At 30.1% G+C, this 24,214-nt stretch overlaps 1 protein-coding gene across 1 annotated transcript; it reads right to left on the bottom strand.

Annotated features, from left to right (window-relative positions):
* Window positions 1-208: 208 nt before the first annotated feature.
* Window positions 209-873, bottom strand: NHP2 (NHP2 ribonucleoprotein). Its single transcript, XM_088193732.1, has 2 exons — window positions 551-873; window positions 209-481 (listed from the first exon to the last, which is right to left on the bottom strand). The coding sequence occupies exons 1-2, from the start codon at window positions 805-807 to the stop codon at window positions 250-252; spliced, it is 489 nt and encodes a 162-aa protein (XP_088049858.1). The 5' UTR covers window positions 808-873; the 3' UTR covers window positions 209-249.
* Between the last annotated feature and the right edge of the window lie 23,341 nt (window positions 874-24,214).

The raw sequence follows: 24,214 nt of genomic DNA, 5'->3' as shown, positions 1-24,214 counted from the left end.
TGGTCACCGAAAGATTAAGCCATCGGAAACTGCATGTGTTTGATAGTGAAAGAGAACAGGCACAAGTCTTCTGATATAATTAAGAAATTACCTTAGGCTCATCAAACGCATTGAGGTCCATAGCGATTAAATTCTTTCGATATAATTTGTATCTTTATTTTAAGAATATTGATGGTATGAACATATATTGAAAATAAAATTTCATAAATATGCTTATACACTAAATTTATTTAAAAATAAAAAAAACATTTATAAAGGCATGGGCAAAGTTTTTATCTCAGATTTGCATTCATCGTAAAGATCTTTGTATTCTTCGTTTTCTTTGACTAAAGCAACCAAACATGCTCGCTTCACTCCCATAGCAGCACCAATATCAGTCCGGCTCGGAACGTAGCAGTACGGAATAGATTTATCTTCGCAAACGGCAGGCAAGTGTGACATGATCTCGACCGGGAACACATCACCAGCAAATATAACAATTCTGCAATTGAAATATTTAGAGGTTAGGTTAACACTAACATGGAAAACACAGCTAAAATCATTCGTTTACCCTTTCTGTCCGAGTCTCAGTTGTTTTTGTACTAGTTTGAGACCAGCGTTGAGATGCTTCTTGTTGGCGGAGGCCTTTTTAAGGAGTTTGTAGCACTTTTTGGCTAGTTTCTTGTTGGCCATGGGGTGGGCTATTGGATTGCAGAATTTAAGTTTGTCGTTGTGTGAGAGGGCACCGGCTCCATCTCCGTCCGTTGGTTCTTCTTTAATCTCCTGCTTCACGGTTACCTCTTCGTTTTCAATTTTTGTTTTACCCATCGTGGCACGTGGTGAACGGTTTGACAGCGAAGTAGACAATAAACACGCGCCGGCGAGCCTTAACACCGTAAAAATCGGCCATTAAATGTGTACAAATTTTCTGGCAAAAATTTTATATATAAAATTAAGAAAACGGATTTATTGGTAATAATAAATACAAACTCTATTTTTAAAATAATAATTATTATATAAATTATATAAAAAAATCTTTGTAGTAAAAAAAAGTATCTCTATTTTAGTTTGATAAATTAATATTAAAATTAAGTTACACAAATACTCTTTTAGGGTTTAACACATTTGTCAAGCTTTCAGTACTATTATTATGTTTTAGCATTAAGTGACTTCCATATGTCACAGGTTTTCCGTAAATTTTACTACCCCTTCACCCCACAAGTCACAAAATTTCATTGAGCCATACTCCTGTTTGTTTCGCACTGTCATAATTTGCCTTATACCCTCCCCCTCAAGCCTGTGACATAATTCATTGAAGCTGTTTTATTGGCATTATTATTATGTTTGAGCTCAACAGAAAACAAATACATTTAGAAAATGAGATAAAATGTATTACTGATCCACGTACATTTTTTTGCTCATATGTAGTGAACAAAATAGTGTACTAGTAGTTTTAGGCATTTCGCAGTGTTTGATATTATTTTGGAGATGTGAGATTTTCATAGTAAATGTATCAGAATGGTTGGAGCAAAATGGTGTTATTAAATAATTTTTCGCTCGATAGTTGAGTTAGCCAATTAATATTTATAGCCATCTGCTCTAATTTATTTGAAGCATGGCCAGTAAAACTGTTGTTACGACAAGAATGCTTAGATCAAACCGAATGCGCGCTTGGTGTTCATTCTTATAGTGTTAATGGCCTATATATTGTAAAAAGGTAGATAATAGAAAATAAAGAAATTAATTTTTTTATCTATTTTGTTTCACTGGTCTTTCAAAATCGCGTATTTCTTGCATTATGTGAAGGGGATGTAGCGTAGGTAAGAGGAGGGGGAAGTTAAAAGAGGCTGCATGCCATGGAAAGTTTTTGCATATTGAAGACATGCATTCAGTTTCAGCTTTTTAGGAACGTCAGATTTTGTATTAGATGATTGTATGAGGGGGGGGGGGGAGCAAAGGTAAGAATCGTCCCGAACGGCACAAACCCTAGCTACGACACTGGTTTGAACAGCAAATCGACCTTTCGCAACTGTCAAATTTGAGCGTGGCGCCGTGCTAATTAACAAGTACCAAATATATTTAATAATAACCTTCCATGTAAATAAATATCTATATCTAGATTTATATTTAATTTATCTAGATTTATTATTAGTTTACGAATCGTTTAAATAAGAGCCTAGCTTATGCGAATTTTTTAGTTTGGTTTAATTCGTGTAGATGTCACTATTAATACTATTTTTTTAAGTACCAAAATCAAATTAGCTTTAAATACAACAAAATAAAGTTATTATTCTTTTTATTTATATTTTTATAATATATAATATAAGGATACAGTAATAGTTGGAAAATTATATTAATACAAATGTCATACATGAGGAGGCAAAAATGTATTTTGTAATAAATTATTCAGTGTTTTTTATCATACAATTTATTTTGTATAATAAATAGAATTAAAACTTAAATTTAATACTGAATTATAATAAAATTATCATACATTTGCTTTTCGTCTGATTTTTCATACATAGGTGTAGATAAATATAATTTATAAGGAGATTAGTATTATTTATAAACAACTTAATTAAGTAATAAGTCATAATCAAAATAATGAATGAAACGCTAATTAAACCTTGTTATTATAAAAGATAAGAACTGACATGAACATATTTTAATTATATTTTGTGATTACATGATTTTATTGTTATTAATTAAATTTATCATTGGTTTGTTGCATTAAGATTGTTTTAAATGGTATGCAATTAGCGTGTTTGTATGAATGTTTATTTCAATTATTATAAATATATACATAAATGGTATTTTTCTTTAAAACCATTACAATTAAGTCATTGGAACATATCCATTAAAGCAATCAACTCTCTTCATTGTATTTATCGATCCTTTACGTTAGAAATACAAAACGCATCCCCAGTTACATTTATAATTGCCGGCAATTTATCAAAAGTGTTTTAATCGAATTAGGAGCGTCCGTGACTATTGCCAGTCCATTATTTCACGGAAGAAATGGGGTCTTAACACGTTTAAAATCAAATAGACTCCTAAATGGCATGCACTTCATTCGGAACAAAACCAACAAGATCACTATCTACCCCGAGCGGCGCTGAGCGCTCCAGGCGTGGCCAACGCCGGTCCGCGGGCGAATAAATTCAGTTGATTTACTGCACAGACTATCGGGTCGGTTCGATCTTTAGGGTCGAACTTTCGACCGGACGATAGCCGTTAAAGGGCGAACGCACAATTTGAGGAACTAATTGCATTTTTATTCAACGTCTGCTTCGGTGGCAAAGGTAAGAGTTGGCATCGACTGGTAATAAATATATTTATAAAAAAAACATTCAATCTGAATATTCACTGACTTTTTGTACTGCGACATGTCAAAGCTCACAATTAAATCAAGTGTTAAAATGTTCTGATGTGGAACTTATTTTACATACTTTCATAAAATATTTTTGAGTGGATATAATGGCAAAGATACGCGACGTAAGTCTTTCCGAAGATTGAGTGAGAATCTTGGAAATTCAAGATGGCTGCATGATCGAAGTGGAAGCGGCCGTTTTCCCCGAACGATTCAGCGTTAGCTCCATTTGATTCGATTGCGGGCTAAACTTTCGTATATTCCAAGTCGGAATCGAAGTGGTAGTCCAAGTGAATATTCTGATTGAAATCCAAAAAACTAGTTAATCAGTTTTGGTTATAACCGGGTTGGAAGACCTAGCTGGAATAGGTTGATTCGAAAATGTGTAAATCTGGCAACAATGGTAAGACTTTAAAATTTCGCAATTTGTCGAGGGAACTCGCTACCTGATCGGTGATATCCAGATCCAGAGCTGATCGTTGTTTGTTGGGCTATGCCCCAACGACATTAGTGCACATTTATTTGTTCCAACTATTGATTCCATTAATTGCATTCGCTCCAAGTGGAAGTTTTGCTGGAAGTTCTGAGTGTAAATTTGTGGCAAAATTCTGGCTAACATATGATCGAAGAAATAGGAAGAGATTAACGTCCCTACTTTTTCATGGTTATTTGACTAATCCAGATTATTTGAAACTGGAATATGTTTACGTAGTATATATTTTCTAAGCTTATAAGTAGATAAATAAATATTACACCCAGTAAAGATTGGCACACCCTGCCTCCTGGTTTCGTAATAGTCTGTATGGCAGTAATGATTTTATTATGTACGTTATATTTTTATTGGACACCGTGCGTGCAGCCAGTTAGTGTCTACCCTTACAACAATCGCAGGGGGTGGATTTGTTAAGGACACCCTCGTGTATCGCCGGAACACAAGGGGAACCAGCATAATGGTGGATGGATCGTTAAATTCATATTAGCGTTTGGTCGGCGAGCAACCACTGATTTTGACGACCCCGAATTATTATACCAACGCTATACTCTAAAATGTTCCACGGGGGATTGGATTATGCTGTATTACACTTTACAAGATTGGGTTATCATTATCAACCACAATCGAACTTATAATTGGCGTCATCTGTTACGCATGTTTTTATTGAATTATGGTGAAGATTTTCATAATTTCTGGACAGTTATAAATGAAGGTTGTAACTGTGCAAAAAGTTTGAAAGAATTACATACTTTCGCATCTTAATATTATATGTTTGAGTTTATTGTAATCCTTGAAACTAAGAAAATAAAATTACTGAACTAAGTGAACATTGAGAATATTAGGGGCGAACTCAACTAACTAATGTTTCGATATAGTTTACTACAAAAAGCGCTGTCGAATATTAACGATAATTTTAAATCATACGTTATGTTTTGAGTTTGTATATTTTTAAAGTTTCAAAAATTAATGTAAGAAGAAGGCGAGATTGTAGAGATAATAAGTTTCTCATCGACTTGAAGTAAAAAATAATGTATATATATGTTTATTGTTTGTACATTTATATGTATATATGCATATGTATGGATGTATGTATATGTGTATGTAGACATGAAACTGTAAACTAAATGTAACCGTAGAATGAGTAATCTTATACTCATGCGGAATTATGTTAATAAAAAAAAAAAAAAAAAAAAAAAAAACTAAAATTAATTACAACGGATGGCAGAAACATAATAAGTACAGTTTGCTTTCATAAGATCCAGTCGTCTAAAAACGGGTTTAACGCTGTATTCCGGACGTCGAGATGAAGGGATGATTTAAACTAAAGCTTTTTTGCCTGGTACTGATCTGCATTTCGGTAAGACCTTGTTCTGTGTCAGGTACCCGCCGACGTTTATGACTTAATAGCGTAATATTTAGATTCTCGTACCTGCACGTGAATTTAGCTAAAAGCTTTTTAAATGGAGGTAAGGGAGGCGTTTTCAATAGAAAATACATATGTCATTATTAAATAAACTATTAATTTATTTTATTTAATAATTTGGTCCTAACCTTGATTCGGAGATAGAATGATAATTTCGCCCCTGATCTAAAAAAGGTTGCCCATACCTGGTATGGGTAAAGGTAAATTATTATATGACTTTTGTAAGAGAGCAAGGATATGATCAGGGACGTCATTTAGGGGGAGGGCAGGTGGAAGCATTCCCCCCCCCCCTTGAATTTATCCAGAAAATATATATACCATTTAATGAAATACTATGAATCTTAATAAAATCGAAATAATAAGAAAAACACTACCGACTAGCAAACTTTTGCTCTCCTCTCCCCCCGGTAAAAGCTTAAATGTTGTTCCTGATTCTAAAGCAGAAATTTTCAGGTTATCCCTAGAAGAAAATCTAATTGTTTCGAATCTATCCCGATTTTTTTTAAATGTGTCATTTTAGTGAAATCATATCGGAATACATTTTTACTAGTAAAAATATAATTTATCTGATAGGTGCTAGTTAAATTATATGATTTCAACTTTTCCATATGTAGTAATATATACATTTACATATTTATAATTATTTTTTTACATGCAATGTATAAATGTTATGTTTTCACTAGTAGATTTATATTTATTTCTCCAAAAACTCCATTTGAAAGTTGCGAAACGTCAATTGTTTGTCAAACCCAAACCTGACCTAATGAATGTTCATTAAGTCAAGTCCAAAATAAAAACTAAGCCGACTCATCTCTTGGGGAAAAATAAGCGGAATTAGGAGTTAAGACAGACGTCGTATCTCACACATTATACCATAGTTTGTCTGCACTTGGATGTTATACTATATTTATAAAATATGGTAGCTATTTATAGCTATCCTTACCGATATTACTACGGACTTCTGATATGAGAGTATTGGTCAAAGTATATTTAAATCGAATTTTGCGAAAAATCGCGCCTAACATGATTTTATTGCTTTTGACGTAGAATTTTGACTTCTGAGAAGGGATATTGTTCTAAAAACTATAATATTTTGTACGCCAAATACAAGCACTTTTTCGCAATTTAACATTTCTTACCTAAATATGTTTATCCTTTAATAAAATACAATGTAAATATTTCAATGATTTTTTCTGACATGTTATTATTGTATCAATGCTATAAAAATATAACCATTTTTCGCAGCGGAAAAAATCCATGCAGTAAGAGTAAGGAGTTAAATGTGTTAAAAAATAGCGTATGAATATTAATTATTATCTTATTTATTTAAAAATAATGCATGTGTTTTATGATTAATTTTTGTTTTGTTTTTTCCAAATATTCTTTTATAATTTTATGGGTTAGTTTGTCAAACCTTTAGACGTGGCCGGGTTGCAGGAATGATATATTTCTTAAATTACCGGATTAGTGAGATTATACTGTATTTTTTTACGTCTCGTAATGTGGAACTTTCGACATTTCTCGTGAGTGATTTTATCTTCCATTAAAATGTGCGGATTACTGGGTTTTCTAAATTTCGGATTTGTCAAATTAAAGTGGTGTTTTTTTTACAATGTGAGAATTTCTGGCACGATGCAGATAAAAAATTAGTGAGAAATCGCGTTGTATGAAGATATTTACAGTGGTGAGTAAACATTATATTTCCAAATTATTATTAGGAAGTTCTTAGTGATAAAACTGTTATTTGTGGATTTTAAGGGTAATACTAATATCACGAAAATGAGAGCAAATTTTTTTTTTTGTAATTTGTATGAACATACATATTTTTATTAAATAAACGTATTTAATTGTTTATCTAATATATTTTTTCAAATATACATACATATATTAAAATGTGTTTTATGGTAGATATAAAATTCTTTCTTATTTATTTGTTTGCTGTCCGACTTGTGAAAGTTTTAAGAACCATTAGCCTACAAATAGTATATGCGTACCATGCGTAAAATCGTTTTAATATTTTTTAAGTAAAGATAATTAATTTTACAATCCAAAAATTAAGAAATGTATATTTTAATAGCTATTTTTAACGAACCTTTTATTAAAATATTATATTATTAATATTAACATGTCTTAAAAAATCATTAAAATATTTGCATTGTATCAAAAGATTCACACATTTAAGTAAGAAATGTTGAATTCGCGCATATTTCCGATAAAGTGCCTGTATTTGGCATACAGACGACACACAAAGTGTTTTTCAAATGTCAATTTTGGTGAAATTCCAGTAAATTTACTTAAGACTAGTTTAGTAATTCCCTGAAGGTAAAAATATGTGTCTATGTTTTTACAATATGATACGCGAAACATTGATATAAAATATTTTTTTCAAATCCATAGATCCTGTTTGTCGTTTGTTTGAATTCTGACATGCTATTATAGTTTGAAATTTACACTCCCGATGTAAATGTAGTAAATTCAAAAAAATGGGGGCAATGTTCTGTGTGAGAGTAGTTTTCGTGAGAGCAATGTTCGTGGGCGCGATCGTCCTAGGAGCAATATTCACCAAATCGCATTTACTAATCAATAAACACAATGAATCTTGCGAGCAGTACTCGGATTATTTTTTCGGTCTATTAATTAAAATAAAAATAATAATGTTAATATAGGTATTACCGGTATTGACTTTTTTTCTCTCGGTAATACCGGTATTATTGCTATCCCTACTTACTACTTATATATAGACTGTCAGATGTTAAATCTTTAGTTGATAATTCTTTAATATTAAAAATGTAATATATTGCATTATATACTGCTTTACTTCCGGAATATTTACTTAGCTCATTGAATCAATTTGACACATATTATGACAAAGTAATATAAAAAAATACTTAATAAATGTACTGTATTCAGAACAAGCGTCGTTTAACACAAAATATATTTTCATCTACCATTTGTCAGTGAGGTAAGCGTCCGATGAGTATCACCAATGGAATAAAAAAAATATAAAAGCCTATCAGATTTATTTTATTGTTTGCGGTGGCGCATTATCCTCGCATTTACATACAAATCAACGCAATAATTCAGCTTAATTAAAACGTGAGGCTATTTTGAAAAATAAAAACAGTCCATTGTAGCCTTTATAATGGCAACGATAAGCGCTAAGACATTGTAATGTCCACACATAAAAGCTAATCAGATCCAACTAATTGCTCGGCTCGCTTTTGACCGAAAACTAAACTAGATATGATCTATTTATACGTGGCCGTATTAGTTACGAACACGAATGAGTTACGCTTACTTTATCGATATGTTAAACATCTCCATTATACTGTTATTTGGGCAGTGACTACATTATTAAATCGTGGTTTTATTAAAATAAACCGGATTAGAACATTTGCCGTTGAAAAGCACAGGAAATGTTATTGCTTTATGAGTATAAAATGTTCGATTAATAATAATATACATTTTTATTTTGAGTCGTTGTGCAATTTTGATCTTCTGCTGATGAGTTTTTGTGTGACTATTCATGTTGATCTTGCACCACGCACTGCAGGGTCTTGTACCATGTAGTTCTGTCACTGGTTTCAAGGGTTATGAATGCCTATACTTTTTCTACGTACTCTGCACATATTAGTATTTTTGATTAATATAAAGCTGGTATTTTTTTATGTTTAGTTAGCTCCTTCACTCTGATCCTTTAAGTTACCTTCAGTTTTCATTGGGCTCAAATATCTTTTGCTCGAAAGTCTTGAGCTGTGTGTTTTTCTTTTTATTTTTTAATCTCATTCTGCTATCTGAGATTTGCTGCTTAGTAATACTTAACAGAGTGTGCAGTTTATCAGTAATAAAAACCAAGGGGGATTTTAATGGGTCATCTTTGTAATTGCGACCGATTCCACGACTCGTTACACCATGACCGCTTCCCTTTTTTTCAACCAGCACTAAACGGATGGGAGGAGAAAGGGGTGGGGGTGAAAATTTAATTTAACAATTTGGCGTGTACGTAATTTGATTACCGAGGTACGTACGTGTCGGTCGTTATGGCCCGAGTAAAACATGTAATCGCACGCTCATTTCCAGGCATTACAGATGCGAGACGCATTATGTAATTTTACACTATGTACATTGCAAATTATATGCTTCTACCTAATGCCAGCCATCGATGCTTATGTAGTAAATGTATAAAGTGAACCATAAACAGCAACAACTATGGCCTTGAAGTGTTTATATAGGGTTTCTATAAAATATTTTATGCAAAATGATTGCTGTGGTATTTTTATTAAAACACATGTATAAACATTATTTTAATTAATTCCTGAACATCAATTTAAAAATTAAAATATCTATAATGCGTCAGCTAATAGGATAGAAAACCATTTTAACATTATAACCATAACACCTTAACAATGACTGTGTGAGGTTTGCGGTTTTGCGCTCGTTATTAACCGACAAATCGCTTTTTCGTCGTTTTATTATTATAATAATATAACACCATCGAATTTTATGAATGAACATTCCAAACTTATATTATATGAATCCTATTTCCTCGTCGGCGAAAACCACAAAAAAGGACCGCTTTGATGTATGTCCTTATGCGATTTCTGCTCCTCCAGATTTATAATAATAATAAAGGTGCGAGCGTAAAATAACACTTAGACGCTTTTGAGCTATTAAAATATTTATGGACTAGATTATGTTAATGCGGTCCTTTTGGGAGGTCTGCGATAACTCGGAACAGATGTCAATCTCGAGAATGCGAGTGGTGTTATTTTTTCATAGCCTATTTCACGATCTGTTTAGCGTGCTAGATTTACCCTGCAGTTTCCTACACCTGGAAGTGGCTCGGCAGGGTATTTGTCAAAGGATTTCGGCGGGTCAAAGGGTCGTTTTTTTCACACTTTGCTCTTAAAAGTCCTTGTGATTAATTAGCGCATAATTTACAGAGAGATTAGTAGATATATTAAACGCTTGGGAGAAAAATTCATATGTGACATTTGCACATGTGTGACGAATATTTTGTGTGATTTATTTGTAATTAAATATATATTCTAAGAAAAATAACTTATTTAGTCTTAAGTTATTATTATCTCTTCCTTATTTTTGTTTGATCAAACAATATATTTCTGTAAGTAGTGTTTTTTCACATTTAAATCTGTTAAGTTTATAAAATCTGATGTTATATTATATTAAAAAAAATAAAAGTAACGTTTTCACGTGCATAAGAGTTATGACAAACTAAGACAAACATAAGTAACTCTTAATAGCGGCAATATTAAAACTAATTTGATTTTTCTTTACGTACAATACAATTCGAATAATTTGTACTAATATCTGTCAGCCTTTATTTGTATTATATATAAAAGGCATACGAGTTATATTATAAATTATTAATAAATGTGCAACAATTTTTGAATCACGTATAGTTTGTGTAATCGCTATATTTTCGTATAGCCATGTCTGAGTTTCGTATAATTTAGTCATTTCCTTCGACGTAGTTAATGTTAAAAAGAAAGCGGCTGCGTCCTCGGTTTTTAAGTCTCGGTCGACGCATGAACTCTGTTGTGTTCCAAAGCGGGAGTAACTGATGGAAATTATTGATGCAGATTTCTATTGGATGTAAATTCTGAAAGGAAGTGAATGATGTGTGCTGTGTTTGTGCTTATATTGGCTTAGTCGAGATAAAAAAGTTCTTTTGCTCTTGTCTTTCTCGATACGTGCACTAATTGTGACGGTAGCACATTTTACAGACTATCTAATCGTCACGTTCAAATGCACTTGTTGGCGAGTCGTAAATAGTATTTTAGTTTATTGCGTTTTTAACGCGTATGCGCGTTAATGCATATTTGCGTCAAGTGCTTTCTGCTTAAACAGACTATTTAATTTTTAAGACATTATATTTATTATAAAAACTGATCCTTTAATAATACTTTATTAACTCTTTTAAAATTCACAAAAATGACTGATCGTATATTTTTATTATCAGTTTAATTGGACTATACTATTAACTAAATTGACTATATAAACAGATCAAACAAATAGTCTGATCTGCGTATATAGTCAATTTAGAAAAAGTTAATTTATACTTCAATTGTAAAGAGACTATTGGTCAACCATTTTATATATTATCCATATCCCACTTCGCAGAAGAGTCATATCCTTGGTCCTATAAACACCAAACCATGACCAATATCACTGGTTTTATAGAAAAACTTATTTGATGAAATAAACGTAAAAATAGAGTACATATACTTGAGATAAAATCAGTTTTATACTCGATTCCAAAGCTTCTACTTGTAAATACTAAAAGAAAAAATAAAATAAAATGTAATATAATCCACGAGAAAGTTTTTTTTTTTTTGTTTAAATTATAAAGTGAGTTTTGGCTAACCCTGTATAAAAGTGTTTGACCAATTTATACTTCTGTTATATATTCTCCGTTTCTTTTTTAAATGGTAGTTTTTATAAATAGTGTAATAGTAAAAATTGATTTTGTTGAAAAAGTTAAATCTAGTTCTTTGGGTTATTTTAATCCCGAAATTTTAGTCATGCTATTATGGTCACATATATATGTATAACATACTTTTTTGTATACATATGTACATATATATGTATATACAGATATGGTTGAAGCAAATAATTATATTGAATATATTTAATAAATATATTTTCATAGTATATTAATTATATCAACCGATGTGCGGTGGTCTGTCAAATTAGAGATATTATTATTTTCCTTAATTCTCTTAGACTTATACCGATCACTGCATGATTTTTTCATTCATACTTAATTTATTACCCACAAGTTGGGTCCTATTATCAATTTACTTGATTGATTACGAGCGATCGGGTGTTAAACGGTGTGTAGTCGCAAAAATGTCGGTTACATCAGTTTTCGCGGAACGAGGCGGTGTTCGCTAATTTGGGACACTATTTATTGTAATTTGAGGTTTTGTCCGTGTCGTAACACCCACGTAGAGTGCTTTGGCGAGTAGGTTTCCCAGGAAAAGGTATACGTACGCTGAGCCGGGGCTAGGTATCGAGTTACAAACCAATTTGCATTCGTTCGGACAGAACAGCAGAAATTATGCCCACCGAATTTATGGGCGACATTTTTTGAGTAGACTCGTTGAAGCATGTGCGACGGTCTTAATGTGGAGAAATTAGTTATTAAATAATAATTTGACATAATAAGTTTATATGAACCTATGTACATATGAGGGTAATCAGATATAGAATATACATTATGGCAAAAAAATGTACACGCAATACATATGTATATGTAGATAGATTTCTTTTATTAGAAGTCTTAATCGATATGTTATGTTCGTGTGTTTTAGTTCATAAATATTCATATACTGTTTTGACATATTAAAGATGTCATATTATAATCAGTCTAATTTATTAATACAAGCAGGTGTTTCGAAACACAGGATGTCATTTCACGCTAAATCAATTAGTTCGTCTGGGATTATACCGGAATTCAGGTATAATCCCAGACGAAGCATTTAATTCCCATTTCCTATAAAGGTTAAGATATAACACATTTATTTAGTCACGTTTGTTCGTTTATGGGCGTTTTGGACTGATTGTACAAAAAACCCTACATAAGTGACAGATGTTACAAACTCAAAATTTGTCATAAAAAATATATTTTAAATTAAATATAATATAATTATCTCAGTTAAAGAAATGTTTTTGTTCATTCAAATATTATTTTAATTATTCATAATTAGTTTAAAGTGCCTGATCTTTACAATGACGTCTCCCACACGTTCAACGAGCGGGGGAGTTAATTTTGTAAACATAGTTATAAAGCGTGTATTTGAAATGTTTTTCGAAGTAAATGTTTTTTAAAGATGTCGACCCAAAATTAATGAGTCAATAACTCGTTCCCAAGGTACAAGATATATGGACACGTTACAGTATATCTTACCCCCAACAAATGACCTAAGAACACCTTATTGGTGATCCCTGCTACACAGTTTATTAATTTTGTTCCGAGTTTCGCCGTTAAAAAGCGTACGTATTGTTCGATACAGTATTTTTGACAGGTTTATTTACAGTATAATAAAAATGATTTATGGTCAATTATATTGAATTGAATGCATTTAACTATTATATTTATTGTCAGATTTTTACCAGATTTGATTTGATTTGATAAAGTCAAAATTTCGAGTAATAAAATACCTCTTTTAACTAAATATAATTTATATCTGGCGTAGCAAACATTTAGATCGTCTAACCGTTAAACTTTAACGCTTCGATGTAGTCTATTGATTTGTAATAGATCTGTAAAACAATGAGTACTTTAAAAATCTCTTTTATATTTTGCTGTGCACGTGTTTACATAACATATTATGTAGAGTAACTAACATAATATATCTTATAGAATAGAGTCAAAATAAAAAAATGCGAGTATCTAAAGATAGGATAACACATTCTATGTGGAAATGCTGAACTGGTAATTGAAAAATCGATTCACTTCTAATTGAAAGAAATTCTTATACATAAAAATATGTTTGCAATATATAGTATGTGTTTGTAATAATACAGTATATTATTGTACTTATCTTTATATTTTTATTGGACAGAGAACTGTATGATTGTTGCAGAGAGAAAATATCGATAGGACGATGATTTGTGATAATGGACACGAATAATTAAAGGACGATTGATTACAGAGCGTCGAGTTACGATGGAAATTCGAGCTCTTATATTTATACCCGAATCGTAGAGAAAATTGTGAATAACAGCTGTTACTACTTACTTAATACTTTTTATATTTCTAAGCAAATTAAGATAAGAAATCTCTTAGATTAATTGAAAAAATGAAGTTTAAATTCACCGACAGGCAACTTTTATGGCGAAATTATGAGGAAACCTCCTATAAATTTTTGCAAATTGTCGATTTCCACACTAAGCAGTTTTTCAGTTTAAAAACGATTAGAGTAGTTGTAAAAATTGTAAAAAAATGCCATTCAAATACTTTTATTAAAAAGCATTTCTTTTTAAGCATCTGGCACAGACTCACCCTCTTTATGCAGCTGTATAAAAATATGCAGCTGCATATTTGTTGCAGCCAATGTTGAAAAGTAATGAGAATTCTCTATTTGGCATTTTTATCGATAATTTTCTTGTTCCTATTGGGTTACATAAATTTAGCAATAATGTAATTGTTGTTTCACTACCTGGAGGCTGTATTTTGTGTTCAATTTATTATTTCCTTGATTGATTTGCTTACAATGTATTCCGTTTCATTGTTGATTTTTTTCAGCCCTTAAATACATATGTACATATCTTGATTATTTTGATTTGTCTGGTATGTAAATCTGTATTTTTATTTTATAGCAAATTTAAATATATATGTATGTTTTTCTAAATAACTTATAATATATTTATAACCAATAATTTATAGATACACGTAATAGTGAATGTGTCAAAAATATATTTAAAATATTGTTTAATGTGATATATAAACTCTATCCAAAATCAATATTATATAATGTAAGATCGTCTATAAAAAACACTAAATTTGTAGATCTATATTTATTGACTCAGTATACATACATATTGATTTTATTAGTATATAAAAAAGAAAAGGGCGCGTCACCTCCCTGAGACATTATCATCGTTATATATGGGCCACTTTTCGAAAGTTCGCCCCAAGGAGTCGGGATCTTAAATCGAAAAACAATAAGTGCAGAGAAAACAAACACAGTGGAATCGAACCATAAAAAATGCTATAGGATTCTATCAGCAGCTTTTTCCAAAATTGTTCCCACAGGGAAAATCGCCGATAAGGTTTCAACAATAAAATAGATAACATGTATCGCCGAGAAAATTTGCCCCAATGTAAACCTTGTCCTCCAACAGCGTTAACAAGAAATATATTTTTATTTATATTTTATTACTTTATTAAATTTTATTATTATAAAAATTGATACAATCGACATATTAATACAATGGCTTCAACTTTGCTCTAGGAGTCTTACTTTAAATTTTAATTATTCTTGGCACTTTATAGATATTATCATAGTAATCAAAAACTATAGCAAAGAAGATTGAATCGGCGAAAATATTTGTAATCGGATAAAGTTTGAGTGTTACCAGTCGTTTGTTCGGCAATACAATAAAGTAGATTGCCCTCGAGTGGTTCAATTTTATAGATTCTCTGTTCAATTTGAAAGTTGTGGATTTAAATTGGTTCAGTGCATTGTCCCGGTGTCGGATTTCAGTCAGGACCCTTGGCCAATGGTAAATATACGATCACTGTGGGTCGTATCCTTGTGTGAGAGAATATATATACATACATACACGTATATTAAAATCGGATCAGTGTATGTGTAAGTATTATTCCCCTCTCTGGGTTCCTAGAAGTGCGCTAATAAAAAGATTTGTCCTGTAACAGGATACGGTCACGGGGTGGCAATAATGAGCCCCAGTCAATTATATTTATGGCGGTCACAAAAGTCGAAAACTCAATCCGAACTTGCCTCGTCAATCCGACACCTTTAACACTGGTTTAATAATATACAAACGATACAACATACTTATATGGTAATATAGACATAAAGAACCCTTTCCAAAGTTTGTCAATGAAATGGTTTAACTAAATACACAGTAATGACAATGAAGATGTAACAATTAAAATCTTGTTTTATTTAAGTGTATTTATCAATATATGTCTTGTTTTCTGTATAGCAATTTTTTACATTTTTGCCACAAATATAAACTAATTCAAGTTATATAAATAGGTTGAAAGTTCAAGCTCAAGTTAATAAGGGCATATATAGTACATATGTATATATTATATAATAATATAACACAGTTTTTAATAAAAAAATAATAATATATACATATATGTATATGTATATTATATAATAAGAAACACACTTTTTTTATAAATAGTATGATAATAACATCTATGTCATTCATAAAAACATTGTTATTTATTTGTAAAAAAATAAAGTCCTTTTACTTCAACCTTTAACTTCAATAAACATAATAATTCAGTTGCAGCTTTGTAATTAATGGATTATTACAATATGAAAAAGAATATAGGCTATTAACCTTAAAATATATCTATTGATTTTATTATTTCAATCAACATCACAAAAAAACGTATTTTAAAAAATTGAAAAATATCGTTTTATATCAATGGTTTTTAATGACAGTTGATATGTTCTTGCCTTGTGGTCTTCATATATAAATATTATATGCCAATTTTACTCTTATAATGTTCTATAGATAAAAAATCATTAGTTTTAATAGTTTTTCTTTGACAAAATAAAGTTGGTACGATATATGATGGTACATACCATCATGTATCGTACCAACTTATAGGCTATAAAATATATTTATAGACTTAGTATTTTTTACAGAACAATCGTTTTTATTTTTACGGCTATGTATAAAAGCCACTGGAATTTAACTGATTGACATACATATATTATATGTATTTTTGGCGATAGTAATTTTGTTAAAAATGGTTTTATTAATAGAAAAATACTTTAATTTGATTTCAAAGTTGTCACACATGTAGCAAAATGTATTTTATATATAATTCTTTCATTATTACTTTTCTATAATATGATCATAAAAGGCTAATACGATTAATTTATCTGCATATGTATAAAAATCTTGTAATTTATAAAAAAAACAGACGATGATTTGTATCATACATATATAGAATATGAATAAATGTTTTATTCTTAATTTTGTGACAATTAGTTTTGTCTCGTTCAATTCATTTGATATGCATCTGTAAGTTTTTCAGCATATACCTATAATTCTATTTATAAATTTCATTGTATTCAATTAAAGGTATATTTTTTCAAGGTTGATTATCGAGTTTAATATCATTCCCATAAAAATCCTTGAACCATCGGTATTATCGATAATATAAGAAAAAACATACATACATATAAATATTCGTATTTTCTTCTTATTTTATTCAGAAGAAAATCTTCATATTCTTCAGAACGATATTTAATGTAAATTTTCTCGGCGATGTTTCCAAAAGGTAATTGGCAATTGCACATTTTACCTGCTCGCGTATATTGAATTGTTCTGCGGTTTGTACAGCGCTCTTTTCTTCTCTCTCGCAAATAAATTGGAGCAATAAATTTGCCCAGTCCCGCGAGACCGTTTGTCCCTTTCTCTCCCTTTTGTATTCATGGCAATGGAGAGAGACGGCGGGTCGATATAGTCGATAACTTTTATTCCTCCCTTTGCGTTCGAAATCGTTTTGTGCGCACAAACTTGTCGCAATTTTCACAGATGTGTAAACCCGTCTTAATAATGCGCTTCTTAAACTGTGGAAAAACAAAACAATTTTTTAAATATAGGGATTTCAATATTATGCCAATGAGTATAATATTGTAATACCTAGTTTGTTAAATCAGACAGTATCATAGATATATAAAACCAAATCTATAAATAAATTATTTTTACATATATGTATGTACATACTTTTTGTCAAATGTAAATGTATTAATAATATATGTAAAATATAAAAAATATTTGTTAGAATGAAACTTGTGAGAATTGAAATCAGCGTATAATTTTCACACAAAAATATATTAAATTGTTTATTTCTAGTTTCAAACTTTTAAGAATCTCTTTGAAGCAAGGCGCGTAAGGAGGTATCGAGTCCTTATAAGGGCAAAATATAAAACAGACGAGAAAACGATTGAAAATAATTGTCAAACGGCGATAAAAGTTCGCCCACCGACAGCCGTTTGGGAAGCTTTAAATCGCCGAAGCATATCCAACTGCGAGGCGAGTAAACGAAATTCGACTCCTTTCTTTAATTGATCCCCGAACGAATGTTGTTAAACGTTATGTAATGTTGTCATCGACCGTTTCAATATAATATAATAAGGTTTACTCTTACATTCATACATACATATACTTATGCACGCACCCATATTGGTGTACGAAATGTGTTTACACACAGAAGTTGTTTCGACTTACATTCACACCACCCTTACCCTTTTCGAGGGGCCAATATTATATTTTCTTCCCCATGACTGTGCTTTGTCAAGGAAATGGGATTCTATCAAAAGGGAAAACTGTATGCAATGATACGTTAGTTATGAATAAAATTTATAATAAACCAGCGTTTCTTCAGTTCTAAGATAAATATAAATTCTGCTTTCCATCGTTTGTCTAGTGAAGATTTATGAAAAAAATACTTTTATTTAATATTAATTTAAAAAACTATAACATCATTATGTTATGTTTCTTATAGCACAGTAATACTATTAAAAAATAATTTTATCATAGCATATTCTAAAATATTTGTATAAGAATAGATATTTCCCTAAAAATACTTATTGCTTGACTGATTTTATAATTGTGATTATCATATTTTAAGATATTATTAAATATTTTTAACTTATGAATAAAATTGTCATTGCGTATAATTTACGAGATATATTTTATAGAAAATATATGTAAACATTCTAGTTTTGGGATTGATTAGAAAGTATATGTTCTTAGAACATTTATTTCATTTTCAACATGTGTCCTATTTCTTTATTTCAACGTCATATAATTCTAATTTTTGTTCTTTTTCATCACCATGTTTCAAAAAGTTTGATCCTATCAGGGACATTAGATGATTTTTTACCACTTTTTTAATCAAAAAGTCACTTATATCTAATTAAGTTACTTGAAAAACAAAAACGATAATGTTGACGATGATTTCTTCTTTCTTTTTTGAAATGAACACAACTATTTTAAATACATTGCAAGTACATGATGCTAGCTTATATAGTAAGAAAAATCTAATAACACGTATCTTTTCTTTCCGTATATTTATCATATCTAAAAATAGCGTAGTGTATTTTATTATATTAGAAGTTGAAAGCAAATTTTAACATTTTTATTAAAATGTCTATCAAATTGAATAGTAGTATATTTTATTCTCATAAATAAAATTCTTGAAAAGTTTGAGAGATTTACATGAGGTGACTTTAAGGCACTAAAATTAAAACCTAATTTGATTTTATTTTACATAAAAAATTAGGTGTTTTGCTTAATAAATATTTGCAACATAAATATCAATATTTGAAAAGGGGAAAATGACTCAGCAATCAACATTGATCTAAAAGATTTGTAACTGTGCTTAATTTATATTTCGTCTACATAAACATATCTAATATTTTTGCTATCTAATCGTATACAATTGTTGAAACATTCGACGTTGGTATCCTTCATACAATGTGTGGTTTATCTTGTGTAAGAAAATGGTTTTATTGGAAAAATATAAATGTATTGTCGTTGGCTTTCCAGTCTCCCCGACGTGTTCGGACCGTAAATTTTCCCCATATGTAAATATATCGGATATATGGTGATATATACGAGCGATATATAACGCTGTTATGGTAAAACGTTCAAAGTTGCTGCCATTTTTGCGAATGCCACAAAATGGAGGGGTCGTTAGGTGCCTTCACAATGAAATATGCTTTTCTTCATGGCCCTAGTCTTCTTATACATTGATGATAAATCTCTTTCAGGGACGGAATCTTTGCAAATTTATATCGTCACATATTATGTATTTTGTACACTTTTGTTGTATTATATTATATTATATTATGTTTTAATATAAAAAGCCAGCAATGATCAGAAAAAAATAAAGGGACTAAAATTTGTATGAATTATAGCATAATCAATAATTTATTTTAAGTATAATTGAATTTTTTTCTGAATTGTATATCAAGTATAATAACTATAACTAGTTTTTATTTGTAGGTATGGTTTAAACATACTGTGTGGATTATTTAATAATTTAATGAAATTAAGTAATATATAGATTTATCTTGTTTTTACTTCTTGTTATTTTTAGTGTAGCTTTCCATGACATTTTTTTATGAATGCATGCTTTTTTGAGATATATGAAATTATATTATATTTTAGAATCTTCTGTTGTAATCAGTCAGGTGTAAGTACAATGTTACAACGCAATAAATCTGTACCAATTTTTGAGACCTTACAGACTACGCTTTTCCGACTAAATATTATAATTCTTTGCTTCTAACACAAGATCAGAATAGCGTAGTCTGTAAGGCCTCAGATATTTGGAGTATTGGAACTTGAACAAATCATATTTAACACTCCACTTTTGGGTGAAAATTCTTCAATAATAATTATTATTGAATAATTTTCACCCAAATCATACTTTTCTAACGTAAGCCTACACACAGTATTTTATAAAACAATGGAAGAGAGAACTCGTTACCAAACTATTGCGATAATTTTTGTCTGCAGATGTATTTACTAGACCATCTTTTCCAGCCATTCGATCACTTCTTACAAGGTAGAAATGTTAAATTCTCAGCAAACTGTGGATAACCCTTTTCATGGTTTCATCATTACTTCCAGGCTTCTTCATTTATGGAATAAAGAAGTTACCGCTAAGATAGTTTGAGCTAATAATTTGATTGATTGATTGTTATAAATCAAATAAAACAATTATGGTCATAGATATTATTGTATTCAAATATAAAAAAACTATATAAGTAATACTATTTCAAGAGTAATAAGTTGTCGAAGAAGTTAGCTCTAAGTTAAATTAAAAATATACATATTATTTTACAACTTGTGCGTTTGTAATGTTTTTGAAATTTTAAATGAACTTATAATATATATTTTTTTAGGTTGTGTGGCTAATGGGTGTGACATTGCAGCCAAATAGACGCCGGAAAAGCTGGTGAGATTTTATTTTTTAAACATTTATAAATTCCCACATATTATATATATATAGAAAAAGAGTTAAAATGGCAGGTCTAGGATGTCAGAAAGTTTTCGCTGGCGTGTCAAGTATTATTGTATTGTATTATTACTGGCTGTGATTTCGGTGGAGCAGCTGGAATTTGTTGTGATGTGTTCTCGTGATGCTCTTTGAATGATCTGCTGATGTATTTCGTGTCGATGCAGTGACCAAGTGTCGCATCTTTTATAAGCTTTGATGAATCGCGGATGAGAATGTTTGCATCGCTTTTTGAACACATTCCCGAAGTGTATTCACGCCTTAGAGAAAACGATCCAGATGGCTATTTCGGCGATCGGTAGCCAAGAGTTCGAAATACAATAGTAACGTGGGCAGGGCAGAATTTATTGTCTAGTATCCGTATTTTTTAGTTTTTGACTTGCGAATTATTTTTAAAAGCATAAAATTATTATACAGTGTAACTATTAGGTATCTATAAATTTTAAATATTTATATCCTCAAACAAAATAGAATTATTAGCTACTTAATTAATAACAATTAGTTGTCAATTTATTAATTTAATTAGAGTCCTGTTAATGTTGGCCAAAAAAAATATTTAAAACCTTCTTATAAAATTCAATGCATTTTTATAAAATGTGTACATATTATGCTTGCGATAGTAACGAGGTATAATAATTCATACGGTCATCAATTAAATCAATAGCTGCTAGCACATTAACAAAGCCAATGACTCACTCATAAGTCTTTATGTTTGTCACATAAAATTCTAGCAATATGCTTTTATTACTAAACGTAATAAAATTTAATGACGAGTTTCTAAAACATATAATGAATTAATATAAAAATAATTTATATAGTTATTTAATTACATATGACGAATGTATTAGTTCTAAATAGCAGAACGTTTATTTTACTAAAATAAAAAACAATGGGCAAATAAGAAACTTTTAGTTATTAAATTGCGTTCTTTAATTCGCTAATTTCAAATAGATTACCATAATACAAACTAATCCTTAAAATGGATAAGTTTATTATATTGCATACACCATGCATATGTGATTTAGGTACGATAATGTGTTTATTCACATATTCACATTAATTTCTAACGATTTTTCTTGTGATTCTTAGCTTCGAAATAAAAAAAATCACAAGAACAAATGATTAATGAATAATTACAATAGTTACAATAGTAAAAATTAAAAACAATAATTAAAAGAAATCAAGGGAGAAAATCATGTCATTTTATGTAGTACTTTTACATTTTTTAATATCCCATACGATTTATAATATAACTAGTGATTGCGTTGTTCCTATAAAATAATATAGATACTAATACGTATATATGTTTATATGTACATATACATGACGTACCTATATTACTTTATATATTATTTTATCAAAAAAATATCACTCTCCGTGTTGACACTGTCGTTCAATATTTTCCGCAAAATTTCCCCAATATCTCGCATCCGCACGGGGGTGACAGATCATCCGCAAATATTAAACACTTTCGACAGTCGATTTCGTTCCAACATATACCTACACGTATGTATGTATATGGCATAACGTATAGTATATTTTGCATAACGATTTCATTTTCGGCTGCGTGTCATTTTCGAGTTTTCCATTTGGGGTGCGCTCGTAATGGTCTCGCCATAGGAGCGATATCGCTTGTAAAAATAAGCAATTCGTATGTATAACGCTTTTGGCACTTGATAAAATGGCACACATCAGTCATCCACTTATTTATCCGCGGCCCGAACTAACGAGATGGCTGTATAGCTGCGAAAGTACCTGCTGTAAGTAGGCACTTACTGCTACTTACTTCGAGTGTACAGTTGACGCGCGTAGAGAAAGCGCTCTATATGATTTTAATCTGTGATAATTTGTTAACATAGGTAATCATAGTAGATATTAAATATTCAATAGAAATAATATTATTTTATTGGATTTTTCTTTATAAACTATTTTTTTAATTCTTGTATGTTTGATATGGTGTGCCAATAAAATAACTATATTTAAAGAATTATTAATAAAAATGTACCCTCTTAATATATGGTACATTAATATTGAAGACGCCTATCTTATTGTAAATAAACATAATATATTGTGAATTATTTGTGGTAAAATATTAAATATAAAAAAATAATAAGCTCTAAGTTAACTTATATGTGCAATGTAGGTAAAGTTATTCTGTAATCCATTAAAAACCACCAATTACCACATATTGTATTTATAAGCACTGAAACTCGTAGCCTTGCATCGAATAAACAATGTTTGAACTATTCTTTGTAATTATAGAAGAATTAAAATTAAAAAAGTAGATCGAAAAAAAAATTTTTTTCTTATTACTTCGATATAGTATTATATATTTTTCTTTGTAAGACACAATTACCATTCATTTATTTAATACTTTTTTAAAACCGTCAGAATAAAATTGAGTAAATTTAGATAAAAAATATTTCTAGATGCCCTTTTCACTACTTTGAAGTGCCATTTTTTCAGCTAAAGAGTTCTGCATAGATCTAAATAAATTATAATCTAAAGAAGCTTAATCGGTACTATTTAGTGGGTAAAAACAGATTTATATCTAAGCTTCTTTATTTTATTTTCAATCAACTTCAATGGGTCGGACGTTGTCGTGTTGCAATCGTGCAGTATCCATACAATCTTTTTTGCACACTAAATTTTGAGTATTTAAACTTGTCAGCTAATTTTCGTATAATCAGTGTTAGATTTGATTAGATTTCTGTACGAAATCATCTACTTAGACTACTTTTTTCCTTTAAAAACTGTTTCTTAAATTAAAATTACCACCTTTAAATTGCTTAAACCACCTTTTTGTACTCTTATTAACAATACCTTTGGGATCAGTTAAACATACTCCAAATGTGTCATAAATGTTTTTAGTTGCAGTTGTTGCATTTTTTTCGACAGTATTCGTACAACATGCAATTTCGTATGAATTCTTTATATCTTAATCCATGTTAAAAAAATATTCCTATTACATCGATGTAATATATTCTAATTCGGTAGACACAAACTTCTTCCATCTATTTAATATTTTTTTTATGCCATTAGAATAAAGTTTAGTAGATTTGAATACAAAATATTTCCAGATGCATTTTGTAAAACGTCAGTATTCGTAAAGCATGCAATTTTGCATAAAATGTTTTTCAGGTATATAACTCTACATTTTTAACTACATTTGAA

The sequence above is a fragment of the Plectrocnemia conspersa genome, unplaced genomic scaffold (genome assembly GCF_051122295.1).
Source record: "Plectrocnemia conspersa isolate PC_06_02 unplaced genomic scaffold, ASM5112229v1 ptg000009l, whole genome shotgun sequence".
In the NCBI taxonomy this organism is placed as follows: Eukaryota; Metazoa; Arthropoda; class Insecta; order Trichoptera; family Polycentropodidae; genus Plectrocnemia; species Plectrocnemia conspersa.
Note: the sequence above shows the minus strand (reverse complement) of the source record. Positions and strands in the feature narration are given on the sequence as shown.